Source organism: Protopterus annectens, chromosome 7.part0 (genome assembly GCF_019279795.1).
Source record: "Protopterus annectens isolate FY-2018-M chromosome 7.part0, PAN1.0, whole genome shotgun sequence".
Taxonomy (NCBI): Eukaryota; Metazoa; Chordata; order Ceratodontiformes; family Protopteridae; genus Protopterus; species Protopterus annectens.
The window spans coordinates 722,513,226-722,538,830 of NC_056739.1; the positions used below are offsets into that span (position 1 = coordinate 722,513,226).

At 36.9% G+C, this 25,605-nt stretch overlaps 1 protein-coding gene across 1 annotated transcript in view; it reads left to right on the plus strand.

The window, feature by feature from the left end:
- Nucleotides 1–25,605, plus strand: part of LOC122806082 (extracellular calcium-sensing receptor-like) — a 172,542-nt gene that overhangs the window by 63,868 nt on the left and 83,069 nt on the right. Inside the window, exon 3 of the mRNA XM_044076320.1 lies at nucleotides 5,952–6,773. Within this exon, the coding sequence (XP_043932255.1) occupies nucleotides 5,952–6,773 (822 nt within the window). The remainder of the gene's footprint in view (nucleotides 1–5,951; nucleotides 6,774–25,605) is intronic.

Consider the following 25,605-nt stretch of genomic DNA (forward strand, 5'->3'; position numbering starts at 1 on the left):
CAGTTGAATTATTCAATTCAACATTTTTCAAAATCCTAGTTGAGGCAGCACCACCCAGAATAAAAAGAGTCAAGACTAACCATGCAACGTGGCTCACTAAATCCACAAAGCAAACCATGTCCTCTAGAGACAAAGCTTGGAGAACATGGCTAAAACACAGTAACCCAGCCGACCTGGTTCAATACAAACAACTATGTAATTAAGCCAAAAGACAGGTTATTAAAGATAAAAAGACTATTACCACAAGCTATAAAACCAGCATAGACTAAACCCTCAAAAATTCTGGGGAACAATAAATTCCCTTTTTCACCCAGGGTCTAACACCAATCCCTGCCCATTCCCTGATAAAATCCCCTCTGATATAGCCTTTGTCTTTAACTCATATTTTATTGACACTATTGCCAATCTGACCACTACTTTCCCCTATTCAAACCTAAACTCACCAGACCAGCATACTACTCATTCTAAACCATCCTCACTACCATATTTTTCTTTCTGTCCCATACCCATAAGCACCATAAAGAAACTGCTTCATAAACTCAAACCCTGCTCCTGTGATCCTGACAACCTACCTGCTGAATTCCTAAAAATAACTGCTGATTCCATTGCTTACCCCATTAGCATACTAATCAATAGATCAATCCAAGAATCGTACGTACCTAATATCTGGAAAAAAGCTTACATTCTTCCTCTGCACAAAGGTGGCAAAAATTCTGACATTTCAAATTTCAGGCCCATAGCCATTCTCTCCCCCATCTGTAAAATACTAGAAAAATGTGTCCATACCCAACTTCTCAACCACTTACTCAACAACCAACTACTCACCCCAACCCAACATGGCTTTAGACCAGGCCATAGCACAAATACAGCCCTCATCTCCTTTATGGATACAGTAAATTGGGCACACAATTGGGGTCTGATAGTCTCTTCACTCTTCCTTAACCTTTCAAAGGCATTTGATACAATTTCTCACCCCATTGTACTCTCTAAACCTTAATAATCTAGGTGTCTCACCCCCAAACCTTAATTGGTTCTCAAGCTACCTTTCTGACAGATACCAATCAACCAAATGGCAGCAATCCTCTTCAACCTTCCTAAAAATCTCCACTGGTGTCCCCCAAGGCTCAATATTGGGCCCCCTACTATTCAACTTATTCACTAACAATTTTCATGAGTCACTAATACATGCTGATGTTATACAATATGCAGCTGACTCAGCAATTATCACCACTGCAAAAACACCTTCTGAGCTTCAACTACTAACCCAAAATGCCTTCACATCCACCGAAAAATGGATGTCAAAATAATCACCTCACTCTCAACCCAAACAAGACCAAGCTGATTCTATTCGCTCCCTAAAAACAACACCCCATAAACAAGGCTGAATTTTCTATCCACTCACAAAAGAATACCTCCATAGAAGTTGTCCCCAGTACTAAACTGTTAGGAGTCATTATTGATGAAACCCTAACATTTGAACCCCACATACTCAATAACATCAAAAAGACATATCAGAAACTAGGTACCCTGTATAGACATAGCTATTACCTAAATAACAATGCCAAAAAAACACTAGCCTCAGCCTTCCTACTTCCATCCCTCCTATATGGTGCCCCGATCCTCACTAACATACACTCTTCACTAAAAAACAAACTTAATATATGCTACAATAAAGTTGCCAGATTTGCAACAAATGCTAAGTCCTCATCACATCACTGTTCCTCGCTGCAACAACTAAACTGGCTAGAACTACCACTCTAACTCAGCTACCTCCACTTAAGTACTGCACACAAAATAATATATAAACCAACAGCTTGTTCATCTCTCTCCTCTATATTAACGCTGTACCATCCAAGCAGACACCTTAGATTAAAAAACAAAATTCTACTTAAAGTTAACAAACCTCAATTCTCAGCTGGCCAAATGCTCTATTCCTTTACTACCTCCAAACTTTGGAATAACCTCCCAACCTCAATAACCTCCATCTCATACCTTGATCTCTTTAAAAAATCCCTTAAACAACACCTCTCTACCTGCTGGTTATTCCCATGCCAAAGCTAACTCATCTTCTCTTCATACTACTCTTCATATTACTCTTCATACTGCTCTTCATACTCCTCTTCATACTACTCTTCATATTACTCTTCATACTGCTCTTCATACTACTCTTCATATTACTCTTCATATTACTCTTCATACTGCTCTTCATACTACTCTTCATACTGCTCTTCATATTACTCTTCATACTGCTCTTCATACTACTCTTCATACTGCTCTTCATATTACTCTTCATACTGCTCTTCATACTACTCTTCATACTACTCTTCATATTACTCTTCATACTGCTCTTCATACTACTCTTCATACTACTCTTCATACTACTCTTCATACTGCTCTTCATACTACTCTTCATATTACTCTTCATATTACTCTTCATACTGCTCTTCATACTACTCTTCATACTGCTCTTCATATTACTCTTCATACTGCTCTTCATACTACTCTTCATACTGCTCTTCATATTACTCTTCATACTGCTCTTCATACTACTCTTCATACTACTCTTCATACTACTCTTCATACTACTTTTCATACTGCTCTTCATACTACTCTTCATACTGCTCTTCATACTACTCTTCATACTACTCTTCATACTGCTCTTCATACTACTCTTCATACTACTCTTCATACTGCTCTTCAGACTACTCTTCATACTGCTCCCACTCTCGGGGAACTACAGGTATACACGCTTAGCAGGTCTGCAGCCATACCCATGACTGTTACTACACTGCCTACACAGCTTTTAAATGAGTGTAAATAATTGCATACGATGTAACTGTTTTCTGCCTCCCAACCAGTAAATTGTAATGGCATCTATATGACTGAAATTACCTGTTTATATCATTATGTACTACCATAAATGTATAAATAATGATGTACATAAATGTATATCATTATGTACTACCATAAAACTGCAATGGAAATCCTAAAAGATTGTAAAATGCTATTTGATATTTGTATTCTGTAATGTGAAATTTATGTGGAGCTTTTCTCGCCGGGCCTCCACTGAAAATGGGCTCACCTAGGCCCAGTGGACTTTCCCGGTAAACAAATGTAATCAATAAATAAATAGCTTTCTTTATAAAGGATATAAAAATACTTTGCCAAAGTTTGACTGAAACCTAAAACTCTGGATTTCATATGTTAAAAACAAAAGAACCAAATTTAATCAGGTGAAATGCTGAAATGGGTGATTATACCATTTGATAAAGTTATATATGTACATACTTTCAGACAAAACATAAATGCCATTAACACACCCCATCACATATATAGCCTTGTTAGAAACCTACATTATATTGGAAATGTTGCCCTGTGGAAGTTATAAATTAGATTAGAAAATTATCTCTGGATTTCTGATTGTAAGCAACTTGTTATGTGCTTCAAACATCCATACTGAGGACATATACGCAAGTAAATAAAAATTCAGAGAAAACTGATCATTCTTCTTTTATACTATGTAGAGCTTTAGGAGTTTGATGTTCTACTAGTTACAGAATGATGAAAAGTGTAAGAGTACGAACTATTCTTTAGCTTTAAAAGCTGTAAGTACATAGTGGTGTAACACAGATATCAGCCAGAAGCCAAGTGTACCTCTCTCTTATGGGCTAACAGTTTTAAAAGCTGTTAAATATTTCAGTCTGCCTTTTCTTATATGGCTGCATGAAGTTTGTTTTATGGCTTTTAAAACTGTTATCAATTCCTAGTGTTCTTGGAAGGGCACTATGTATGCAAAATAGCTTTGAAAGATATATAACAACACTTATTTTCCACCTCTTTAAAGTCAGATAGGTGTATGACTCCTCTCCAGGGTAAACTGTACCCCTGTTATTAATACCATCATTTCCCTTTCACTGTCATCACCACCTACCTATTTGGTACACCCTAATTTATGCTCATAACTGTTTAACCTCCTACTTTCTCCATCTAATTACTATATATATTTTGTAAATATTTGCTAAACGCATCATATCCCTTCCATAAATTCTTTGTAAATATTGGCTATCTCTGCCATTTTATCCATTTCACTTTTGTATATCAATGTATTTTTAACTAAGTACTATAATGTATTTGTTTAACCAAGAAAACGATTGTTAATTATGCACTACTGTGGAGCTTTTCTCTACAGGCCTTCACTGAAAATGGGCAAAACACCCAACTGGACTTTCCCAGTAAACAAAAGTCAAGAAATAAATAAATAGCAAGCTTGTCGTTTTCCTCATTTCAGAGTGTCGTTAGCATGTATGTACTATATAATAAAAGCTGGTACGCGCTAGTACTGCATTCCTGTGTTCATTTCAACAAAATAATGAGTTTGTATGTGCCAACATTTAATAAAGTACAGATTATTTTGTTTTCAATATGGTCAATTTCATTTTTTAATTTATTTATGTATTTTATTTGTTTACTTGATGATGTAGAGTTCGGTACTGCAGTGGTGGTGCTGCGGTAGCTCTGTTGCCTCACAGTAAGACGTTGTCCCATTCGATTCTCAGCTAGAGCGTCTTCTGTGTAGAGACATGCGTGAATGGGTGTACCTTCGTTGAAGTTTGTGCGTCAGAGCTGGCAACTCGGCACGTAAAAATCTACTGCCAATCATTAGCGGACTGGAGTTCCGCTGTGGCAACCCCTAACCAGGATAAGCCGAAAGACACAACAACTTGATGTAGAGTTCTGATCCCAGTGGACAATTTTTAATTGCAGCCCAGAGGTACAGAAATATATATAATCAGTACAGCAAAAATGAACTTAGGTTTACCAGTAGATGAAGTAGGGGTACAATCTAACTTGAAAGCATATTCAGCATCATTGCTTTATAAGGTTTCCGTCATATGCTGTCACACTGATATAACCATTTGTAGCTCCTCCACACATTTAGGGCATACAAGTAATAACAATTCCAGACTTGTAATAGTCAAAAATAATAATGAAGATGTAAAAATATTTTGCAATATTTAATGTTTTTTTCAAAACTACGTGTAACTCTATATCCATCACACTCAAAGAATCAATGATTGTGTTGGGTTCTTTTCACTGTGGAAAATGCAGTTTTTGTCCTTATGTCATTATCACTACCTTTTTAGCTGTAAAAATTCTTGAGATACCTTTACGATTAGCAGTGCAGTTTCCTGTAATACGAAGTAGACTGTTTACCAAGCAGAGTGCACATGTGGTGATTTCTACATAGTGTGCACAAATACTGATCAAAGAGCATTTGAGATAAAAGAGCAAAGAGCTAATTTTAGAGATATTATGTGTAAGAAGACACTTAATGCCCTTTATAAACATACTTTGAAGCATATAATTTCATGTATTGATATACCCTACCAATACCAATACATCCCTGGTCTAGATTCATCATAATCATAAATTCAAGACTTATTATTAAAGAAAGATTGAAGATGGATTGTTTTACTTGGGGGACTCTTCCATCCAAATTTAAATGATGCTCTATAATTTATTTATCAGTCAGGAATGTAGTGAATGAGAGAATGTGCCAGATTACTGATTTTGAGTTGATGTATTATGCTTTCAAATCATGTTGTGCGATGTGACTGTATAATAACTCCTATTTATTTTAAGTAGATTGTATGGCAGAACTAGTCTACAAATATTAAAGATTTACTTTAGATTGTATGGCAGAACTAGTCTACAAATATTAAAGATTTACTTTGATGCAAGTTATGATTTTTCCTGATTTTTTTTTTTTTGTTGGTGTTACTTGTACACTGGTTGGAATACACACACTTTTTGCAGTGCTTGATGTTTTATATTATATAAATAAATAAAATATATTTTATTCAACTGCAGAGATTTTTATAAATACCACAATATGACTTGTTGTGATAATTTGGAACAGCTACGTGAACAGTTTATAATTTAATTTTCAGGTTAGCTATGGCTCTGGTGCTTTGACGCTGAATGACAAAAGGCAGTTTCCATCTTTTCTACGGAGTGCAGCTAGCAGCTACCTGAAGTACAGTGCTGTGGCTCGGATGTTGCTTCATTTTGGGTGGAACTGGGTAGGGCTTCTTGCAGAAGATGATGACTATGGTCAGCAGGTCAGCCAAGTACTGAAGGATCGGTTTACCAGAAGTGGTATATGCCTTGAATTTTTTGAGATGCTTCCAGTTGTTGGCATGGAACAGAGAACTGGTTATTTGGTTGAAACAATTCAGCACTCTTCATCAAATGTGATTGTGGTTACGTCATCTGATAGCAGACTGCAGCCTCTGATGCAAGAGCTTTCAAGCAGAGGCATTGCTGGAAAAGTGTGGGTTGGCAATGAGGAATGGCCTGATTCATTATTGTTCTTCAAGCCAGAGTTCCTAAAAATACTACAAGGCACAATATGGTTTTCAGTGCACACTGGGGAGATGCCAGGATTCAAAGATTTCCTTTATAGAATCCATCCCACTAATGTAACAGGGAACCATTTCACCAAAATATTTTGGGAAAATGTATTCAGCTGCAAATGGCTTAATTCAGTGAATGGGAACATATCGGATACTAAAATCTGTACAGGCAATGAAAACTTGCATGATCTTAACATACCCTTCTTTGATGTGTCAAATCTGGGCTACACATATAATATATATCCAGCAGTCTATGCAGTAGCACATGCTTTGCATGATCTTTATTCTTGCCAGCCTGGATCTGGCCCATTTCTAAATAGAACATGTGTAAATGTTAATACTTTTGAACATTGGCAGGTAAGGCAATGATTACCTCAGTTACACCTATGCAGATTACTGTAGCTTTTGCTGCTGTGCTGATTACAAAACTACTCATATAGCATAGCACCATTCATTGTCTTTCTGCTATAATAACATACACGTCATCCCCAGTCTTGTCAGATATCTTAGTATCAAACAAGTCCTTGAGTTGCTTCCCCTTAACTGGCTTCTGTATAGCAAAATATTTTCTGCAGTGTAATGTATTTTTTGCACTTAACATTTTGATCATTCTGTTTTACCACTGCAATTTTCTTAGTTCCTGTTTGTTTTCACTTAGTCTATTTTTCAGATATGTTTACAACATTGCTAACAATATATTTTATGTAGTTTCATATGATGCAAACATTTCTAATAATTATATACTCACATTGACTATTTCAGTAACACAAATAATATCACTGTACAAATTTGTGAAAACCGTAAACTAAAAACTAAAAAAGAAAAAAACACTAATGTCCCATAGAGACCTACAAAATGTTTATTGTTAAGCACTTTCATCCTTCAAATTCCAGATTTCATCAGATCTGCTATGCTGAAGTCTGGAATTTGAAGGATGAAAATGCTTAACAATAAACATTTTGAACTCTCTACAGGACATTCATCGTGTTTTTTTTTAGTTTACACATTGAATATTCTTTATTATGTTTTTCATTGTATCAGTTTTATTTTAAATTGTGTAGCTTCACATGTTCACATCATGATTTATTTACTGCAGTGTGTTAATTCATTGTGATTCGTTCATTTTGTATAATATGTCATGGCTCTTGCTCTGTTAAACAGCAGGCATCTTGTGAAATGCATTTTTGTTCCAATGAAGTTTTACTTATGTTGCAAAAGACAAAAGTGCTCAGACTCACATTAAAGTTTTATTCTCAGCATCACACTCTTCAATTTTTATGTTTACTTTTTGCCACAGTAGGCTTTTATTTGACTTTTTGACATATTTGCAATACTGTGAAGAGACTTTAATATTCATTATATTATTTTATCAGCTTTACCTTAGCTTTCTCCATACTATTACCATTTCATCTGTGCTACTTCAGGCTATAACTTCCCACATTTATTCTCTGAAGAATAGTCACACATATTCTTACAGCCAATCTGATTAAACATTGATCAGATTGTTCCCATCCCGGTTGTATTTTTATTTATATATTTAAAAATTTACTATGAGCAGAATTTAAAAATCAGAGCTTTTATGCAAATACAATAATACAAGTAAGATTATCAGGCAGAAATCAACATGCTGACTATATTAATTTACTACATCATAACAAAAAGGACTGCGAAAATTCTATAAAATTCAAGAACTTGGACTATGAGTTCTGGAAAAACTTGAAACTTCATGCCATCATGAAATCTGCCATTTCTGGGCAGAACAGCACATTTGCCATATATTTCCTAATTCTGATTGAGATTGCTTTATCTTGTGTTTTCTAGTTAGAAATTGATTTAATTCTAGTTATAGAAAGATATAATAAAATGTGTAAATGAATGACTGTAATGTTTGAGAAGTAATATGGTATTTCCAAGTGTGATTCACAAAATTTCAACTGAAGGAAAATTATATTTAAACAATTGTAAACCTATATATATAACCAACATAAATGCTGAGAATATTTGTTGTACTAAATTTATTTTACATGATTTCAATGTCAATTTAATAGGGGCACATTCAGTTTTATATTTAATATCTACAGAGAGAGAGAGAGAGAGCAACTTTAATAGGAATATATAAATTCTTTGCCATCACTTTCCTCATATGTGCAATCTTTAGACTGCACACATCTAACATCATTAGCAATGAATAGTACTATATTGCAATTTACTGCAAATTTCATAGCTGACCTGCCTAGTCAAGTTGCCTTGTAAAGGCTGGGTGTAAGGGACCAGGGAGTTATTGTTCTACAACTTTTTCTGAACTTTAGAGTATGTTTTATTAAACTTTCTGTTTCTACAGCTGATTGTTGCTACATGCAAGTAGGATATTGTATGATCATATTGTTAATATATTTATTTAAGGAGAAGTGAGGGCAAAGGTCCCACATTGAGGGTACAAGTGTACCATTTCTGTACTGTAATGTTTTTTGTATCTTTCTTATCTTTCTCGGTTGAAGTGGACTCTTCTGCTCAGCTGGTAAATGTTAAGTTGTAAGATTCACTTTTTTATCTTATGGTCAAATATAAGCACAGCTAGAAAGTAACTGTAAGACTGTGTGTTACAAATGGGGTTCAGCACATTCTAGTGTTCATAATTCTCCAATGACCTGACAAGCTATTCCACAAATTCCTTTTTTTAATTTTCATTTGCATGAAGTGGGCTGCCATCCCGAGCACAAGGTATTGGGGGCATGACTGGCACTTTAACACTTCATATTAGGTATTTAACTGTAGCAAGCTGCTTGTTAAATTTATAGCAAGTACTTTGCTACACTTGTTCAATTGTTAAAGGAGAAGCAATGTATTTTTTAATGTGGTCCTGAACTCTGGATAGGACCTCTTTCATCCTCATCTCAAAGAGGATTTTGTTTTTGGTCCTCAGTTTAGAATTGATGGCATTGGCCAAATGAGAAACTAAACAATGTGCCAGAATACTTAGCTATAACTCTGTAGACTACACTATAATAGCTGAAATCTGTATGGTTGGTTATCTTAACGTAGTATCTCAGTAACTATTGTTAGGATTGCAGTTTTTTTTCGCTCACTGACAATGGCTTCAAAGAAAAGGCAGAAAAAGTTCAGCTATCTCATATTTGGATATAGCTACTCGAGTACTGTCTTTCTTTCTTTCTTAAGCTACAGTTATTGAGCAGGAAATGACTGGCAACTGGAAGAAAATCTTTTAGTCATTTTTTTGGATTTTGTGCTCTTCATAGGTGCACTTGTTTTGCTCCAGGCTCTCTTGGTATATTATTTACCTTCTTTGGAACGCCAAGTTCCCAGTTGCTGTTTCTTATTTTCTCAGCCCATTTTCTAAAATAAATCGATAACCAACTGAAGTATGTCAATCAGGTGGTAATGGTAAAGTTAAAACAAGTCAAATGTTTGATTAAATTTGTATGATCAAGGCATTCCTTTCATACAAGTTCAGTGTGCCCATTGCACGCATGGACTTACTTCCCTGTATCCTGTGTTATAGTTTCTGTTTGCTCATTTGTAGCTTCCTTTGCTGCAGAAGCCTGAGCAGGTCTACATTTGATTGCCTAGGTTTTCAGCTGGTTACTAAGGAAGGACACATCTCTACTCATCTTTGTGTAGCCTAAATTGGTTCAAGTCTTGCCAGCAACTTTCTCTAATGCAGTTAAAATTCACCAATAAACTTCTTTACTCCCACAAGCACCCTTCATTACCTGATATTTTACTTGGGGCAAATGTCAGTATGAAACAGGGTCTTCTGCTGGACTGTAAAGCTACATATCCAAAAGGAAAACTAGATATAGGGATACACATTATCTGATTTTATTTCTAAACTCTTGAATAACCTCCCATGCACCCTTAGGAACAGCCCTGATAAACAGGCTTTCAAGTTTGCTCTGAAAAACATTTGCTAACACATCAGAACTGCCAATGTTGTGTACGTTAACATTCTAAGATAGACACTGTCCCCTTACAATAGTATAATACTGGTTTCTTTCACCCATAACAATACAGTTAATACTTTGTGAGTAACACAATGAATTCTCACTGTTTTGATCACCTCATTATGTAATATCCTCCTTATCAACATTTATTTTTATCTTTATTTATCTTCTCTTATTTCCCATTGCTGTTGTTAGATTTTATTTTATTTCTTATATATATATATGACCAGTTTTATCAACCCCCTTTCGATGTGTGCTTTACTCTTCTTCTCCTAACGTAACTACTAGGGGACTTCAGTTCATTTCTGAGCTGTCACCCCCCCCCCCCCCTTCCACGGAGTGGTTTTCATCTCTCTGCCTCATCCCACATTTGATGCCCTATTTATGTATGTATGTATGTATGTATGTATTTTTTCTGGGGTAGAGCACTGATCTCCATGTACCCTTTTCAGACTCACCCCGGGAACAGTATCTGGTTAAGTGACTTGCGGAGAGTCACACAGTTGGGCAATGTTAGCTGAGGGAATCAACATTTCATTGTCTTAAGACATGCATTTATATAATACATGTATTTATGCTGACTACAAGACATGTATTTATACAATAAATGTATTTATGTTGATTAAAAAAACATGCATTTATACATGTATTTATGCTAACTACAAGACATGCATTTATACAATACATGTATTTATGCTGACTACAAGACATGTATTTATACAATAAATGTATTTATGTTGATTAAAAAAACATGCATTTATACATGTATTTATGCTAACTACAAGACATGCATTTATACAATACATGTATTTATGCTGACTACAAGACATGTATTTATACAATAAATGTATTTATGTTGATTAAAAAAACATGCATTTATACATGTATTTATGCTAACTACAAGACATGGATTTATACAATACATGTATTTATGCTGACTACAAGACATGTATTTATACAATAAATGTATTTATGTTGATTAAAAAAACATGCATTTATACATGTATTTATGCTGACTACAAGACATGTATTTATACAATACATGTATTTATGCTGACTACAAGACATGTATTTATACAATACATGTATTTATGCTGACTACAAGACATGTATTTATACAATACATGTATTTATGCTGACTACAAGACATGTATTTATACAATACATGTATTTATGCTGACTACAAGACATGTATTTATACAATACATGTATTTATGCTGACTACAAGACATGTATTTATACAATACATGTATTTATGCTGACTACAAGACATGTATTTATACAATAAATGTATTTATGTTGATTACAATTCCACCCCATCTATCTTTTCTCTGTCATTCATGAAAAAAACCTTACTCAGGCACCTCTGTGTCTAAACCCTCTTGCCACTGGACTCTACTTCTATAGCAGCAACAACAATGCCCACTGGCCCTTTTAGCATCATTGCCTACAGATGTCAAATCTTCCTAACCAGAGTCCTTTTTTTCATGTTTAACAACCAAACAATGCACTGCGTCACCTATGTTCTGCCCATGTTTTCTTTCCTTCTGCATACTGCCTAAGTACTTCATGTCTTCTGCTTCCATTGGACCATCTCGCCCCTTTAATCTTATTTTAAAGGTATGATCATTGAGCTGTGCCTGTCCAGCACAAGCTGGAACAATGCTGTTCATTCTGTGCTGAGATGGAACCTATCTCTGGCATAAAGCTGGACTCTCTCACCTCTCATATTAGTGCCAATTACTTCTCCCTGTCTGTTACCATAGTTATCATGATGTTTCCTTATCCTCCTTTTTCTTCAGTTTGCTGGCTGTTGGGACAGGGAAAAGTTCTTAGATGATCTGTTGTTACACTTTGATAGGAAACCCATTGTCTTCAATCTTGTCAGAAGTAAATAAACTGCAAACGCTGAAAGAAAAATAAAAATAAAAATGTTTCTGCAAGGGAGCTAGACTAACCCTAAACACAGTTACCTTTGCATCTCTTATACTAATTGTAAGACATCTCAACCCCAACGTTAAGGAGAAAACTTCCTAATCCCATAGTTTAGTGGTCTTGGGTTAAAAGAAAATAACTCCACTTGGCAATATATAATTCATGAAGTTTGTTTCAGCAGCTTATGAATCAGAGAATTCTGCTGACTGACAGAAATACTTCCTTGATAATCCTAGCATCAGGGAAAATAAATTGCTTGCCATGTGATACGATTTAAGACCATAGTAGCTGTGCATTGGGCAGCCACGGTGGTGCAGCGGGTAGCATTGCCGCCTCACAACAAGAGGTACTCTGGTTCAATTCTCAGCTGGGGTGCCTTCTGTGCAGAGTCTGCATGTCCTCCCTGTGGTTGCGTGGGTTTCCTCCAGGTGCTCCGGTTTCCTCCCACATCCCAAAGACATGCAGTAGGTGAATTGGACACTCTAAATTGGCCCTAGGTGTGAGTGTGTGCATGTGTATGCCTTCTATGTAAGGTTGGGTGCTGGGCTGGCAACTCGACACTGTAAAACTCCACTGCCAATCATGAGCGGACAGATGATCCACTGTGGCGACCCCTAACCGGGAAAAAGCCAAAAGAAGAAGTAGCTGTGTAGTGCATTATTGCTTCATACTGTTACATTACTGATTTTAGCCACCTATGGATTTTTGATATTCAGACTAATTTTTGTAATAAATAATCAAACCACAGGCTCATGTAGTGTTGAGCTCAGCAGGGCCACCAAAAAGCAATTTCACCAGTTGAAAAATCACATCAATTGGGCACCAAAAGTAAGAACAAACAAACAGATGTCTAGGGTGATGAATAGAAAGTATTTTTAATTGACCAAGATAAAACAACACACTGTGATAGTAAATTAAAATGACACACAATTTTTATAATGAGATAATAACAGCTTACATTCCACATAATATTTTTGACTACTAGTGTGACACAAGATAAAATCAGAACAAAGAGCTGAAGTTTGAAAGCCCATGCTAAGTTAACATTCTATCTTTTGGATACATGGAAGTCAGACAATAAGTAAGTGAGTAAAAGAAGGAATGAAAATAAAAAAGGCACAGTCCAATATTCATAGTCAGTTATGCAAATGCACTGAGGCAATCGATGATGTTTGTGGATGAGCTCTGATGACTTGTGATTCATGGAGGCCATTTATGCCAACGTGTGATGACCTCCAATGTGCTTATGCAAATGTGCAAATAATGAGATGTAAATGAGTAGTGATGTAACTCTTTGTATGCTAATGAAGCATGTTTTACACTGTTTGTGATTCATAGTCAAATGCAGATGTGCTATATAAACAGAAGCTTTTCTAAACGTATCAAAAAATGTTATCACTTGCTATGAGCTTTACTATTTATAGGTCTGAGTTGCATGTCTTAGCTGGACCAAAACTGCTAACATCCATCAGTGCTCACTGGCCAAGAAGCCAAAAATATAAGCAATGGTTTACTCATTATAACTTTGATAATCAGGAAATGCTTGATAGGTTTAGATGGACAGGGACACCGTAAGGGTCTTAGTAGGTATGTTTGACCCCCATAGGGGGACTGGAGGAATGTGTGGGCTTCTTGTCCCTGTGAGCACCAAGGTATGTACAGCCCTTACTACATGGACCTTCCAGAGACAGACTAGGGACACATTGGGGATCTCACAAGGCTGCTAACTTGAGGATGCTGCAGCAGTTCCTGGATGTAATCTTGGCACATCTGGATCAGTGCATCTATCTCCTGGTGTCACCTCAGGATCAAGCCAGTAATATGTGAGCCTTTTATGGGGGTGACACATTTCCCTGAGGTAACTGGTGTAATAGATTGCACCCATGTTGCAATCAGGGCTTCTTCTGTTTCACAGAGAGAGTGATACCACAATAGGAGGGGCTACCATTCCACCAATTAGCAAGTAGTGTGTGATATATGAGAAATGCATCACCATCATCTCTGTCCAGCATCCTGGTAGTGCATACGATTCTCATATCTAACACAATACCTCACTGTACCACCTCTTCCTGTATGGTAGGATGCTCAGTGGTCATCTTGTTGGTAAGCTGAATTATTTTTTATATTGTATTTAAGTAGTAATTCACATTAAATGTATTGCCGAATACTTTTTTCTTTTGTCTCCCCACCCCCTTTCTTCCTTTCTCTTTCTCTATTTTTTTCTAGGTGATGCTGGACATCCACGGGAGCCATGGCTCATGACACCACATATAAGACAATACAACCCATCCCTGTCCCAGACCTGTATTGTTATCAAGAGGGTATCTGGCCTCCTGAAGAAATGCTTTAGGTGCTTGGATGAGTCTGTGGGTGGCTTTCAGTATGACCAGCCACTGAATGCAGGATGTTTTCTGCCTGTTGCATTCTGCACAACATGATCACATGCCAGTCTGGTGGTGAGGTGACCCATGCTGTCACTGCAGATCCTAGCTCTAGTCACACACCAACTAATGATGACCAGCTGGCAGGAGCAGTAAGGGACTCTATGCAGCAGGCTTGTGCCTGGTATGTGGCTGCACAGGTAAAGTGGCGGCATGTAGTCCACAGCTATGCACCATGAGATTCAGGTTAGTGTTTCTTTTACTTTAAAAAAACACACAAAGATTATAATTGATACTTATATATATATTTATATTTATCTGTTATAAAATAATAATCATGTTATTGCTATGCCTGAGTGCTCACTGATTCCTGTTCAGTGATGTTAAAAGGCATCAAATAGACAATTCATATTTCTGTCTGCTTGCATGAATAACTTCTGCTATAATGATTACTTAATTATATAAAAGTAATGAATATTGTCAACAGTGAAATACTTCCTGAGTTAACACATTGTAAATATAAGGAAAATTATATATATACTTGTACTGCTTATTTCTGTATTCTGTCTGATCTTAAAATATTTTTTTTTATCTGTTAGAAAATAATACTCATGTTTATGCCATGCAGGAGTAGTCACTGACCTATTCAATGATATCAAAAGACATCTGTGATGATATGGGCAAGTGCCAGCATAGCCAGTTGAAGTTTTTGAATATCAAACTGATTTATACAAGATGCTTAAGTTACAAATGTATTAGAACTGTATGTCATTTTGTATATCAAACTGATTTTGCACAGGTGCTTGTGCTGAAAATGTATTTATGAGCTTTGCTTGTGTTGAAATGTATCAACAGTACACTCTGCTGAAATGAAGAGAAATGTACATGTATTATTGTAGCTGAATTAAATGTATATGTTTTAATAGAGGATACTGGCACAGCAGAGATTAACTTTAAGAAAAATAAGGGAAATGGAAATGAGCTGATAAACCATTAAAATAGCACCACACAGTGCTGAATAGGACCAAAGACAGTAGGTCTAGGAAAGATCCTTTGTTTGTTAGCTCACTGAAAAGAAGGGAGGCTGCAGGCACTGCCATGAACATGTGGGTATCTATTGTGGAAATCTGTGCTAAATTCCTGTCTCAGCTTCAAAGGGGAATACTGTCAGAACCTAGAGTCAGGTGAGCAGATGAGGTCATTCTGCCAGCCCTCTTGGAAATTATAGTTTAGATATTACAAAGAGACATCTCAGAGTACTGAGTATTCTGTTTGGGAAGCATGAAAGACCCTCATCCACAGCATCTTGCCTTGTGGTAATAAGTAATTTAACTAGGGAACAGTAATTTTTTTAGATTCAGTCAGGAATATAGTGAAGCTTAGTTTAGAGAGTGTTTTTCTTTATTTGTATGAGTGTGTCCATCAATGTTAGTGTCCATCATTGTTAATTTCAATATTTTCTGTGATTTGAACTCTGTGGTTCACTGAAAATATATATTCAATATTTTCATGTTTTTTTTTTAATTATTTTTTATTAAATATATTTAAAACTTTTATTGTGGCTGGTCCTTGTAGAAAGATTCTAACCTTTGAGAGTACTTATATTTATTTGGTGACACTGTGTGGGTCACTGCAGAAGGCCTAGTCATCTTGGTGAACTACTACCATTTGTATTAGTATTAATACTACACAGTCTAATTGGATACCCTTTGTAAGAGCCTTATAGTGATTGACTGGTGGCAGTGAATCTACCTTATAGTCTGGGCAAAGCTGGTAGAACAGGTAATCTGTGCCAGCCTTTCTCAGGTGTGTGTGTGTGAAAATTAAATCTTAAAGAGTATGTATCAGCTACTTGGGTCAGGGACTCGAAGCATTGGGTTTACAGGGAAGGTGCTGGAAGACTTGGTTTGGGCACTTGGCTGAGGACCTAACCCTACAGTTGTACCAGTTGTGGAGTCTTATTGGGGACCTGGAAGAAGACAGATACAGAGACATCCAGACCCCAGGCTGTGTGTGCTCCCCCTTGTGCTCTTAAGAGAAATTGTACATGATTCAGAGAAGTCTGCATCTGGAAATAGTGAGTGTAACCATTTGTATTCCAAGTGCATGTCCCTCTCCAGTGTCAGTGGTGAGGATTCAGGCTCCTTGAATACTGGTCCGGTGTGGGGGTGACACTTATTGGTGGCCATCACATATTAGTAGCAGTGGTGGGCATCACAGCATCATATAGAAAATAATTCACATTTTTGTCTGCTTTCTTGAATAACTGCAGCTTTAATGATTACTTAATTATACAAAAGTAATGGATATTGACAACAGTGAAATACTTCTTGAGTTAATGCATTGCAGATGTAAGGAAATGACTTATAATGCCCTCTTTATATATGCCATTTCTTCTTAGGTTATTATGTTGTACTGCACATCAAATTAATTTTATGCTGTCATATACAATAAATTCTGACTTCAGAAGCTATCATGATTTGTGCAGTGAGCAGTGTAAGTTTCTATGGCAGGATACTCATTTAATGTGTCATTTGCTTATGATATTTTTTTCCTAAAAAATTTTGTTCATTACTGTTTTGATGCTTTAGGTACTTGCCACCTGTAGGAATTATAATCCATGTAGCATTGCTTTCTGTATAACTTTAATTTTGTGCTGGTTTTACACAGATGAAATGCATACATTTGCAAACTTTTTCCCATCCCCCAAACCCCCATTCCAGTTAAACAGTCAGCTGTGTCTTTGAAGCCGATTCACAGTAGTTCAAGATTAGATGAGTCATAAAACATCTCCTGTTGAGAGACTAGGTGAAGGCACAACTGATTTGGAAAAAAGGCTACCATGAGAACTGTAAGGTGAGTTGGAACAATATTGTGACCTACTTGATGCAAGTGATCCTGCTGTTGCTGATGTGACACTACTGAGTGACTGTGATTGTGACCTCGAATGTGAGATTCTGCTTGATGTAGAAGAATGCTGACATGACCTTTGTGAAATGTGTTGTTCTTGTTCATTTTGACTACTTACATTACTGTCTTGAGAAGCAACGGTATTATAATATGATCTCCCTTCACATGTCTGGAGGGTACCCTGTCCCCTATCCCTTGCAGGACTGACCCCAGCTTGACTCTGGTATGTCCTAACTGGTGTACAAATGGAGGTGGACCCTGATGCTTGGTGTGCCATCATACTATTTATCAGCATGATCATGGCATTATACTTACTGTCTACCATTTCAAAATAGTGCTGGAAATCATTAAACATACTCTGGAGAACTCTGACCATTTCCAGCTGACTCACTGTGGTAGTGCTCTGAGCCCTAACAATGTCAAAGCACATTTTCTTTTGGACAGCCAATGCTTTACATGTTTTCTTGGGGGTGTAATTGTAAGACATTTCTGCACCTGGCTCCCCTTTGTAAAGGTGTCACTGTGGACAATGTTGCCTCTGAATGCCTGCCATCATCCTTAAAGTTTTCCTCTGGGTTTGGAGATACTGGTGTAGAGGTGCAGAGGTGTTCTTCCTGTTCAGCCTTGAATGGTATGTCAGCTTGTGCTCGACTTTGTTTTGCACTGGTACTTTCAGGAGAGTTACTAATATGTTGTGGGTTGAGAGAACCTGCCATTAAACACGGGGACTGCCCACCATGTTCCTCAGGCTGCCTTATAAATATAACCCTGTTACCATCATCATTATCAGCAGCAGCAGCAATACCCATTCTGCTGTTGCTGACATCATCCACGTATATTGGTATAGTTGAACTGCTTGTTTCTGATGCTGATCCTGTAAAACATTATTTAAAAACATGAATAATAATAATGCAACAGCATACGGTAATGGGAGGCTTACCATGCCCACTGCATAAATTTCCATTCTTGGCTGATGTGCGAGGTTCACATAATAATAATTAATTGTGACATGTTTAATTGGGTCTATATCATATGAGCAAATTGCACAAATAGCGAACACTCATAACATGGAATGTACCAGACCTCGAAGTGCTTCTTCTGAGATCATAGGACAGTGAAGAATGGGATATTTGCCTTTTCCTCACTGTAGTGCGATTTTAGAGTTGGAATATATAGCCCCCCCCACAATAGGAAGTTCGAGGTCCAGTACATTCAATATTATGAGCGTTCACAATTTGTGCGATTCGCTCATATGATATAGACCCTGTTTAATTACATCATTCCTTGTCAGCATTTAATTCTCTCTACATAAATGTGTGTTACTGATTTTAAACCAACCCTCATAAGCACATGAGTGCTGCTACTGCTGCAGATATTGTTTAGATGGAGCAGTGTCCATACCAACTCAAATTATACCTGTTCCAACATCTTCTGTGTAATGGTCACCCCCACAGATGGACAGAAGTTACTTCACATCTGCATTTAATTGATTACGCTGCGAAGCCTCCCCCCACCTAGTGCTATGGGAAATTGCATTCTCCCTGGCCTTTTTTCTAGCACATGCTACCATATCATTTACCCTTTTCTTGCACTGTGCCTAATGCTCTGTTTCTGCCTCCTACTGCATAGATTACAAAAACTACTTGACTCTAGGCCTTTTTCCTCTTGGCTTGTGTGGGCTCTCGTTTACCAAAAATAAGTTTCCTGTTTGTCCTATGTGCTGCCATGAGGACACAGTTTTCTTCATAGCTGAAGTTATTCGTTCTCTGCTTTGATCCCTTATTCTCCATCAATACTATATGTAAAAAAATTAAATAAATAAAAACAAAGGGCCGGTATAGTGTTGGTTGGATATAATCAGCTTTTGTAATACAAAACACTGGCCAAGTCTTCCTGCGACCCACATCAAGTAAAGCTGTTACTTAACACAAGCCAATATAATTACATAATAAAATCTGATCAATCAATATAGCCACATAAAGCTGCAATATGTTGTCTACAGTCCACAAAAAAGCATCCTTACCCTACCCTCTGCCATCGTCATGTACTGATAATATTGCCATTTTTTTATTCCTTACTGTCATTCCAAAAAAAATGAGATTCATCACACATGCTAGTTGATATCCTTTATCACAGCAAAAACTCCAGTAGTAAATTAATGTATTTATATACCTGTATCCACAATCAGTAAATTATACCAGAGTAGTGATCATTTTTTCTGTCATCAGTATACATTTCTATTGCAGCTATCATGAAATTCAACTTAAAAATGACAGAAATCTAGTCAATGCTAATATAGCATGCACATTATGCATGTAAGTGAATTCCAGATGACCCATAATTCAATAATGAAATAATATTTTTAAGTGTTTGTTGTTAAATGCTATTATTTTTTAAAAATATTTCCTTACTGTAGTAAGTCTGCAGTTTCCTACTGCATTTGCTGCCTATCTTGGCTACTGTAGAATTAATATGGTGATGCTCAACTTACCAGTGAAAATTCAGGCCATTTACACATTGTATATACAAATTAGGCACATTTATATTCATCTCTATAAATCATACCAGTAAGTAAACATGTCCTGAGATATATCAGTGAATTTTGGCATCACGACCACATTTCAGAGTGACATGGATGCATTGTGGATGGCTCCAAAGTCGACAGCACTCCGCAGCTATCCCAAGCTTTCTATGGGAATACGCAGATGGCCCTAGACTAGCCAAAATCAGAATGTAGTTAAAAAAAATGGAGTTATATGAATATAAGGTTCGCAGCAATCTGAAGTGTAATCCTTGTCCATCTAGCATCATGCATCACATCCTAGGGCCTCAAGCAAATCATAACTTCTAAAAACTTAAAACTGACACACACAGTGACACTTATTCCCTCCTCAAAAATAATAAATAAATAAATAAAAATTCTGCTGTACTACATCACATACCAGTGATAGGGTACACAAGAAAAAACTTTACTAATAAGCATTAACAATAAAAATTATATTTCCATTTAATCAAGCATAGAAGGGAATGATAAGTGGTTTCATTTAAGAAAAAAAAATATGTGACAAACTAGTTTTAGTTAAACCAAACTTGTCAATAATATTAATAGCTGTTGTAATGACCACTCTATTAAAAAATGGTTTAATTAAGGTAAAGTCACACCCACAGGTAGTTGTTCTAATGCTAGTTAATATATCCCTGACCGTAATGATATCACACCCCACAGGTAGTGGTTCTAACCCTGTTTAATATATCCCTGACTATACTTTCCTCACTGCTGTTCTGGCACTTTGAATGATGGCAACTTCTGTGAAGGTAAGAGGCCACACTCATAGCTGGTCCAATAAGGAGATTATGATCTTACTCTGCCTTCTGAATGATTCGTATCAGGATAAGACTGTTGTGTGCACAAAACACAGTACGTGAAGAAAATCGGTATCTGGCAGGTGTTGGGTGAACACCTATCAAACCTGACAGATGTAACTCACTTTAGCCAGCAGTGCAGTCACCATTACAATGATTTGCAGAAGTGTAGGACTGATCAGCTGGTTGAGAGGGTACACCAGGTTATGGCGAGAAGGCCAGAGTTCTATAGTAAGTAAAAAAAAAATTGGTTTCTTAAATAAGTCATAGTATAGATAAAAAAAACAAGTTGGTATGAAATATAGAGAAAATCTTAAGCATGTTTATAAGGGTCTGTATTATATTCTCAAAAGCTGACAAAGTCGAATCTGACATTGTCGCCACGAGAATATCAAAAGCTCAGAATCTTGAGCCTGTAAACGAAAATCTCCATTAGGGTAAAAATTTAAAGTTTTTATTTTTTTATTTTTTTCATTTTCGAAGTTATGGACCTTCGTCAATATGGTGTCGACCATATTGTATTCGATGTTCCGTAACTTTGATGTTATAATATAGACCCGTTTGTAATCATACATGCATATTTTTAACACAGATGCATATTGTTAACAGATTTTAATAATATATACAAATGTCACATAAATTAATTAAAATAATAATTTGTACATTTAACTCTGTAAGTCATGTACTGGGTTACAGGTAGAAGTAGTTGGGACTGAATTTATAAAATGAAATTAAAATTGCAATTACACATTTATAATGTATTACTATTGCAACACATGACTCATAATAGTTGTGATATGAACTAGTGCCAGTATAGTCAGCTGGAGTTCTGTAAAGAATGATATGTCCTTTGACTATCAATCTGATTTATTCAAGATGTTTGTGTTACAAATGTATTATAACTGTATGCCATTTGAATATCATACTGATTTGTATAGACGCTTATGTTACAAATGTATTAGAACTGTATGGCACTTGAAAATCAAAAATGTGTTTGTAAAGTTGCTATTTTAAAAGTGTATCAACACTGTGTCTTGCTGGAAAGAGAAGGAATATACATGTGAGACTGTATGCATATATCTTAACAAAGGACACTGGAAGAGAAGGGGTTAAACAGCTAGCTTACTGCTTACTTTAAGAACATACTGTTAATTGGACCACCTGTTAGGACATGGAAGTTCTTATCTCACAGCTCTGAATAGGACCAGAGATGGCATGTCTGGAAGAAGCCTTTGTTCATTAGCTCAGTAAAAGAGGGAAAGCCCCAGGCATAGCCATAAACATTACAAAACTTTTAGATATGCATATTATCACATCTATGCTAACATCCTGTCTCAAGCTTCAAAGGGGAATAGTGTGAGAACCTAGAGTCAGGTGACCAGATGAGGTCATTCTGCCAGCCATCTTGGAAATTTTCAATATTACAAAGAGAAATCTCTCAGTATTGAGTATTCTGTCCTGGGCCTGACAACAAGATGGACCATTCACCACATCATCTGCCTTGTTCTGTTAAGTAAGTAGGGAATAGTAGTTTTCTCAGATTCAGTTAAGAAAGTCAGGAAAATATAGTGAAGCTTACTTTAGATATTGTTTTTCTTTATTTGTCTAAGTCTGTCCATCAATGTTATTTTCAATATTTCCTGTGATTTGAACTCTGTGGTTTACTGTAAATATATATGCAGTATTTTCATGTTCTTTAATATTTATTATTAAATATATTTAAAACTTTTATTGTAGCTGGTCCTTTTAGAAACTATTTAATCTTTGAGAGTGCTTATATTTGCTTGGTGACACTCTGTGGGCCACTCCTGAAGGCTTAGCTGTTTGGTCAACTACTACCATTTGTATTAGTATTAATACTGCACAGTATAACTAGACACCCTTTATTAAGGGCCTTAGAGTAGCTGTCTGTGGAGCATCTGGTGGCAGTGATAACTACCTTATACTCTGGGCAGAAGGGGGCACAGCAGGTAAATCTGTGCCAAATCTTCTCAGGTGTGTGTGTGTGTGTGTGTGTGTGTGTGTGTGTGTGTGTGTGTGTGTGTGTGTGTTAAAAATCTAATCTCAAAGAATGTGTGTGTGTGTGTCTGCTACTTGGGGCAGGAACACAAAGCACTGTTCACAGAGAGGGTGCTGGAGGACTTGACTTGGACACTGTGGTGAGGTCCTAACCCTACAGCTGTACTGGTGGGGAGTCTTATTAGGGACCTGGAGGGAGACAGATATAAAGAAATCCAGACCTCGGGTTGACTGCATTCGCTGTGTGCTCTTAAGGGAAATTGTACTTGGTGCAGAGAGCTGCATCTCAAAATACTGAGTGTATCCATTTGTATAGCAAGCAAATGACCCTCTCAAGTGTCAGCAGTGAGGATTCAGGCTCCTTGATTACTGGCCCAGAGAAGGAGCTTCACAATAGTTACATTACATGAAGCCAATTTTGTGTACACCATGAAAATGCAACTAAAACAGTTAATTAACGCAGTTGTTTTAAGTATTTCTAACTACACGTACACCATGGCTGAAATCCTACACACCACTCCCTAGTTAGAATGCAGGTTGGGGGAGTGGGGTGAGGGTTGCTGTGTCAAGTGAATGACCAGCACAAACTTTACTGAAAAATGTTGTTTTACTTCAACATTACCTAGCAAATCAGACAAATTTGTATAGAAGAGGTAATGCAAAGGTCAATGAATTGCTGCATTTCTGTGTTTGTGAATTAGGTACAGCAGAATACAATGTTACATGTATTTTGAAAACAACATTCCACACACATTTAATATTTATTTTCCTCTTGAATGATAGGGAATATTGGCACAGTATTATACTAATTCATACAGCTATGCATATATAAGAGAAAATAAAAAAGAAAAATGAGTTATTGCTTAGACATGAATAAAGGTACACACACACACACACACACACACACACACACACACACACACACACACACACACACCCACACACACACACACACACACACACACACATATATATGGTTCCCCTTCACTACGTCAAATACTCACATTATTGAATCCGACTTCATCGAACAGACTTTGTCAAATTTTCATTATGTCGAACTCCCAGAACAATGAAAATGAACCCCGGGAAGGGAACCACTTGGCTACCATGGTGAACCTTGCCCTTCCTCCACTCTAGTATGATCCTGGAGTGGGTATATTTAGTTAGGGGTGTGTGGGAGCAGAGCTTTCCAGATCGGGGGGGGTGTGAGGGCAAAACTCCTCACTTGGACTTTTTTTGTTTTGCTGTTTGCTGTTTTGTCCTGGTGGTTGAGTGGGTCCTTTTCTGGGGTTCATTCCCATTCTTCCAGGACTTCCATATAATGAATATTCGATGAAGTGGGTTAGATGAAGTCAGATTCAGTAATGTGAGTGTTCAAAGTTTTGAAGTAGACCCATATATAAGAGTGTGTGTGTATGTGTGTGTGTGTGTGTGTGTGTGTGTGTGTGTGTGTGTGTGTGTGTGTGTGTGTGTGTGTAAGAACTGACATCTCTGTTTTAATTATAGCCGAGGACAAATTATCTACAATTGCCAACAACAACAGCTGTTGAAGGGTTGAAGAAAGGCTTGTCTTCTGGTAAGTATAACTGAAATCCTAGAGAATTCTGTCAGACTAGTTTGCAATATGTATACTTCAAAACACTGAACATCACCACAGTAGTCAGGAAATCCTTCTATATGGCACACCTCATCACAAAAGGGTTCTCATCCAGGAAAAAAAGAGGTAATTGTTCCCCTCTACTTGGCACTCATTACACCCATTATAGAGTACAATGCCCCTTTTGGAATGTACCTCACAAGACATCTGCAGCAGCTGGAAAGGCCACAGAAATACCTCACAAAGAGGATTACTGGCCTCAAACAGATGCCCTACCCTGACCGTCTCAAAAAACTCCAGCTTTACTCTGTAGCATATCACCTACTCCGAGGAGATCTCTGCCTAACATATAAAGCTATGTTAAACCCAGAGCTGTTGGACATGCTACACCTAAAGAAATTCCAATCCCTCCGAGATGCACGCTCTAGGGACCTAAACCTTGTCACCACAATAAACAGGACATGCTGGAGGGATATATTCCTGTCCCAGAGACTTCCTATACTCTGGAACAAGCTACCCATTTATGTCATGCAAAGTTCCTCATTAGCACTCTTCAAGAAAAATCTTGATGAGTGGATGGGTAATAGGAAATACATCCCTGTAATCACTTCTGTGGCTCTGCTTGACAGGGGCACAGGAAATTAACTTTCTTGTGTGGCATAAGCCAGGGAACCTTGTTGGCTAGGCTTACGTAGGCCCTTGGGCCGATAGCCTAGTACCTACCTATGAACCTATAAGAAAGAGGAAAAAGGTTTTAAAATCATTAGAGTATTGTAAAAATAAAAGAAAATATGTGCATGCACAACTGCTGTTACTCTTTTTACAACTATTTTCTGTATTGTTAATGAGAAAATTATTTTTATAGCTTTGCAGATGATAGAAATGCAACTGAGACCATTGCAGTTCAAGCTAATGTTACTACTGTTAACCTGATTGCTTAGAATATTTACAAAGGGTATTTTTAGTACTGTATTGACTGTATTACATGTACCTAGCTTGACAGATACACAGACACACCTCTT